The sequence below is a fragment of the Vicia villosa genome, linkage group LG7 (assembly GCF_029867415.1).
Source record: "Vicia villosa cultivar HV-30 ecotype Madison, WI linkage group LG7, Vvil1.0, whole genome shotgun sequence".
NCBI lineage: Eukaryota > Viridiplantae > Streptophyta > Magnoliopsida > Fabales > Fabaceae > Vicia > Vicia villosa.
Genome location: NC_081186.1, coordinates 98,177,824 through 98,183,657, shown reverse-complemented (window position 1 = coordinate 98,183,657; position 5,834 = coordinate 98,177,824). Strand labels below are relative to the sequence as shown.

General features: G+C 30.7%; 1 protein-coding gene across 1 annotated transcript; it reads right to left on the bottom strand.

Moving 5' to 3' along the window:
• Positions 1-528: 528 nt before the first annotated feature.
• LOC131617953 (WAT1-related protein At4g30420-like) lies at positions 529-4,165 on the bottom strand. Its single transcript, XM_058889223.1, has 8 exons — positions 3,913-4,165; positions 3,746-3,814; positions 2,564-2,680; positions 2,242-2,470; positions 1,853-2,011; positions 1,393-1,544; positions 1,069-1,287; positions 529-1,034 (listed from the first exon to the last, which is right to left on the bottom strand). The coding sequence occupies exons 1-7, from the start codon at positions 4,098-4,100 to the stop codon at positions 1,071-1,073; spliced, it is 1,131 nt and encodes a 376-aa protein (XP_058745206.1). The 5' UTR covers positions 4,101-4,165; the 3' UTR covers positions 529-1,034; positions 1,069-1,070.
• Between the last annotated feature and the right edge of the window lie 1,669 nt (positions 4,166-5,834).

Below are 5,834 nucleotides of genomic sequence, written 5' to 3'. Positions count from 1 at the left end.
CCACTAAATCAGGTATAACTCTCTGCTCGTAACTCCGATCATAGCGATTCTGGTCTCGTTGGAAAGCTAGCAAAATTCTCTTCGATTTGCACATATGGTTCGCGTTCATAGCTTCTGTTTTGAAGGAGAAAAGCAAGCTTGAAGTTGGGACATGCATGCTGATTGTGAGTTAAATAGTGGTTACGAGTTTGATCATGTTAGATGTGAAGAGTTGATCAAGGAGGAAGCCCAATGACTGCACAATCATCATCTCAACCTTCTTTTTAGCAAGGTGAGTCCTTAGTTAGATGCTTTGGGGTTGCATGTGAGGGTTATGATTGGGGCTTAGGGATTGTGAGATAATTGATAAACATATGATGCTAAGTATGCTAATTTTCGTTTTAATCCTTGCATGCTGGTGGTTCTGATTATATAAATATGTTAGAAATTCGTTGGAATTATATATATGATGCAGGGGATCAATTATAGAGCAATTGGGGTTGGTTTAGAACCCTTAAAATGCAGAAAATTGATTCTGCTTCAGGGTAATCGGTTACTGGCTTCTGGGTAACCGGTTACTCTGTAGAAAATTGCGTTACAGGGCATTTTGCATGCCAGTAACCGGTTACCCTGGGCAAAAGTGCAAAAATCAGCAACTTTAGAAATTCGTAATTTTTGCGTCGTAAGTCCGTTTCGCGCAAACTTTATATTGTTGGAAAGCTAGCGACGTGTACTTTCTAATAAAATTGGTCCCTAAACCAAAATATTTGATTTAATAATATAAGAATCCTTCTTAGTGAGACTTGTCTATCGAGTATGTGTACATACTAAGATTTTATATAACCATGGGTGTGTTAATTTTGTTACATGTGAATTATGTATAGTTAGACTGAATTAACTTCATTATTCTTAATTGCTATATTATGCCATACATAACAGGTTGTTGTAGTTTTTCACAATAAATAAATAAATAAAATTCATAATTTCATATTAAACAATCAAAGTAAAAAAAAAAAACTAGTGTGACATTCTTGAGTTTTAACTCAAAGTTATTTTTTGTCAAAAAAAAAAAAAAACTCAAAGTTATTTCATCAAAAGCGTGAAGTAGATTCATCATGTAAAAGAGGTTCTTCCAAACCAATTTTATAGTTTTCTTTTCCACAAGAATCATTAATCAAATGTGTCACTTCCTCATTTTCATTAGCCATCAATTTGGGATCTATCTTTTCCTTGACATCAACTATATCTCCAGCTTTACCCCAAAGCACAATATACAAACCAATAATTACTCCAATTGCACCTATCAAGCTGACACACATCAAGCATTAATTAACATCATTTAATTAGATTAATAATTAAGAATGTATTAAGAATTAATCTTCATTATTATCATAATTCAAATATCATTAGTACCTTCCAATATATATTTCCTCATGAAGTAGCAAAGCAGCCAATACAGTCACAATCACTGTCACAAGAGGACTAAACATTGCTGAGAAAAGAGGTCCTCTCTGTGTTATGCACCATGCTTGAAGACAAAACATAACCGCTGATCCCATTATTCCCTACAAAATATGTTTATTGCAAATTAGGTTTTAAAAAACAATTGGTTACCGCGAACACGACTGCGACCAAACGTTATCTCGAATCTCGATACCAATATCATTATTTCTTGTTTTTGTGATAAAAATATATGGTTAATTTATACTGCGACAATTGCAATTATCGCCACAACATCTGTACCAACCAACTGCAATTATCGTCAGAACATCTGTACCAACCAAAATCGTGAAACTCTTTACATGACCGGGGCACAGTTATTTTAAAGCTTGGTTAGGATTTGTTGTATTATCATGAAAAATTATCCACTTACAGCATATAAAGTGGAACCAAATTGAAGTAGAGAATTTATCTTCCATGCATTAAGGTCTGGCTCCAAGAAGACTGTCACTACTGCTGATTGTAAGGTTGAAATTAAACACATCCAAGATGAGAGTGATAAATAATTTGGATGACTTTTGTAAACGGGAATCTGAAGAAGACATAAGAAGGAAATGTTATATATTAATAGAATAACATTTATATGATATCAGAAGATACAGATACCGACACGATTTTGTTATTCACTATTTTTATTATAAAGAGAAAATTGTGATAGAAAAATTGCGACAATTGTCGTCATCAATATCGTAATACTTGTACGGACCAAAATGGCGAAAATTTTTATGCGACTGCACCGTTATTGTAGTTAAAATTAAGTACCTGTAAAATGAGCCAAACTGACCAGGCAACACTACTTCCCAAAAGAAAAATACATCCTAGCAACCAATTCTCATCACTTCCAGCCATGATTGATTTTGAAGGCAAGTTCTCTAGATTTAGTAGTTTTGGACCCTTCAACAATACTATAAACAAAGCTCCACTAATGCATACAATTGTCCCAACTATTTTGGCAATAGTTCTCAAACTTCTAATATTTACTTTCTCCATTCTGTAATAATATATTCAATTTCAAATTAATTGAAACTTATTTGCTTGAATTTTGATTGAATAATGAAAATAAGTTAAGTTAGTTATTAATTACCCTACAAAAGCTGCTATTATAAATGTAACTCCAGGAATAAGATTGATCATGGCACTTGCAATTGAAGAAGAAGATAGATAGAGACCCTCAAAATATAGATTTTGATACAATGTAATGCTGCAACATCAAACAGAAAGTAAAATAGTGTGCTTGATTCATTATACATATACAAACATAAAGCTTTATGTCTGATCTATACATTCTAAAACTTGGCCCACATTCATGAAGACACGTGAATTCATTAAATGTTAAGTAACTTCTAAAAAATGTCAAACAAATCTCAACGCAATATTATATATGTCAAAAAAAAAAAAAATATATGACATTCAGATTTTAAAACTTATGAAAAATAATTTTTTCCAACCTATAAAGAATTAATTTTGTAATTAATATAGTAATCCATTAGACTCTTATTTAATCAATATTATACATAAATAGACAACAAACCAGCTGTATTGTTATTCTTTATCGGATGGCCAAACCGATTCTCTTAAAAATTATATTCATAATTCCAAAAAACATAACATTTTTATGCACGAGCCTTTGCACAATAATAGAGATAGAGTTTCAATCGCATTTTCAATTCTATAATAGTTTCTTCGTGGATGTTAAAAAATATTAAGAGAAATAATGTGCATAATCAAAACCGAAAGAACCTTGTAATATGTGCATTATGTCACCCAAATAAATTACATTGTTAAAGATTATTCGCTATAGATTTAGAAACTTTGATCTCCTCGTATTTTTTTTAGATAAATTCTTTACTATTCATGAATTTTAATTGAATATCATAATTTAATTATAATAAAAATTATTTTAAACATCTAATTTAAAGTGAAAAAATTTGTGACATTGAATAAGCTTGTTACTTAATTTTAAAGTGTATCGAAGTGTTCATCTATAATTTTGACATCATGTTTTTCTTGTCTATAAAATTATGGTTTTCTTTCTTTTTTAATAGTGTAAAAGGATGAAAGTATGTGTTTGGCCTTTTCTAGTTAGTCTCTAAGACTTGTTTTATCTATACTTTACAATTATGACAAAATATTACAACAAAGACTATTTTTTTTCAAATTATAAAATGATTAACGACTTACTGTTTATTCAAAGATAGGTGGAAGAAGAGATCTAAGATTAAGAATAAAATATTCATTTATATTACTATAAGAAATGGAAACAAACCCAATCAATGAATTCAGGAATATCCATGAAAAACTCTTTAAATTCAAGGAACAAGAGATCGAGTTTCTCCTGTAAAAAGAAAGAAAGAAATAATTAATTATTCAATACAATTGAGATGAGAGTGAAGAATATAGTAATTATTCAATACAATTGAGATGAAAGTATACCTTGAAGATATATAAGCAATGGGAGCAAGAAAAATAGTTGCAAAAGCATGACGATATACCACAAATACCCTTGGACTCATACCCTCCAAAAGGGCAATTCTTGTCCCAAGAGTCATACCTGAATATATAAACTGTATGAGCACCATAACCATTATTGGAAGATAGTATTCCATGTTGAAACTTGCCATCTTTGTTTTTCCCAATACAAGGGGCTTAAGTTATGTATGAAGAGAAAGAGAAGCTTATTACTTATTATATACTCCTACTACCTCATATTTTAAATATAAACAAATAAAATCTAACAAGGTGTAGTTTTGACTATTTATATTCTAAAGGATATTATGTTTTCTTACTGATCAACAACCATTAAAAGATGTAAAAGAGAAAAATATTTTTCTAACATAGAAAGGGGTTTTTGGTAAATTAATGGTGAATTATTGCACTTTTTGAATATCTTCAAAACCATATCATTTGTCTTAATTAATAATTGTTTGATGTCTATGACGAAGTTCCAAAACTGAACAATGAGTTTGATGTTTTCATCTAGAAGTTATTGTTTAAATAATAGTGACTCGAGTGAATAAAATGAGTTTGTGGTTTTGATTACTTAAGTTTTTCTCTACAATTGATTTTTACTTGTTTATACTTATATTTTTTGTATTAATTTACCATTGTTAAGAAATGTGGTTTAGTCTTAATGCATTCATACAAAATCGATTTGTATGGTGAAGGTAGTTCTCACTTATAAACATAAGCTCATATCATATGTTTTCTGATGTGAGGTGTTTAACACACTCCTTTATGTTTAGAACTAAACATCTAAAGCATGGAAATAAATGGTGGGTGACCCGAGAACAGAAACCTGACAACAGGTGACCCACTAAATGTTGGTACCATGTTATTATCATTTTAAATAGCAACAATAATAATAACAACTACTACTACTACTAAGTCATATTCCACTAAGTGTGATCAGCTACATGGATCAACTCACGTCATAATGTTTTATCCAGGAGAATAATTTTATCTGAATCGTTAATCTTGAGATCTTTTTTAACTTTTCTTATAGTTTTTATATGTATTCATATACCTCTAACTATTTCATTCCTCTCCATTCGATCCGCTCTTCTTATCACATAATCTACAAGTTTTATATCTACATGCCCAAACCATCTAAATTTATCTTCCACCATCCTTTATACTATAGATGTTACCCCAATACTGTATCTAATATTTTCATTTCTAATCTTATCGTGTCTAGTCTAGTCACACATACAACGCAACATCTTCATCTCTAGTGCACTTACTTTATTCTCGAGATGATTCTTATTTTTCCAACATTCAGTCACTTACAATATCACAACTCTTATCGCATTCCGATAAAATTTTCCCTCCAGCTTGATTCATAACTTTGTATCACATAAAATTATTAAAGTCTTCCTTCATATTAGCCACCATGCTTGAAATCGATGGTTTATGTTCCATTATAATTCTCCATCATTTTGTATTACGGACCCAAGATATTTAAACTTTCTGACTCTTAGGATGATATGGTCTCCAACTTTCACTTATTTGAGAAGTGTTTCTCGTTTTGGTGAACTTACATTCCATATGCAACATATTACTTCTACTTAGGCAAAAATCATGTGTTTCTAAAGCTCGTCTCAAAATCTCAAACCTCTAATTTAAATTCTCATTCGCCTTTCCAAAAAGGACTATATCATACATAAAATATGCATCTTGGTGCTAACTATTGGATATGTTATGTGAGTACATGCAAAATCAAAGTAAAAAGGTAGGACCTTAGGGTTGAAATATGATGTAAGCCTATTGTAATGGGAAAATCGTTATGTCTCTCCACCATGTGTCCCACACTAGTCGTCGCCCTTTCATACATATCTTTGATAACTTGAATAAATGAC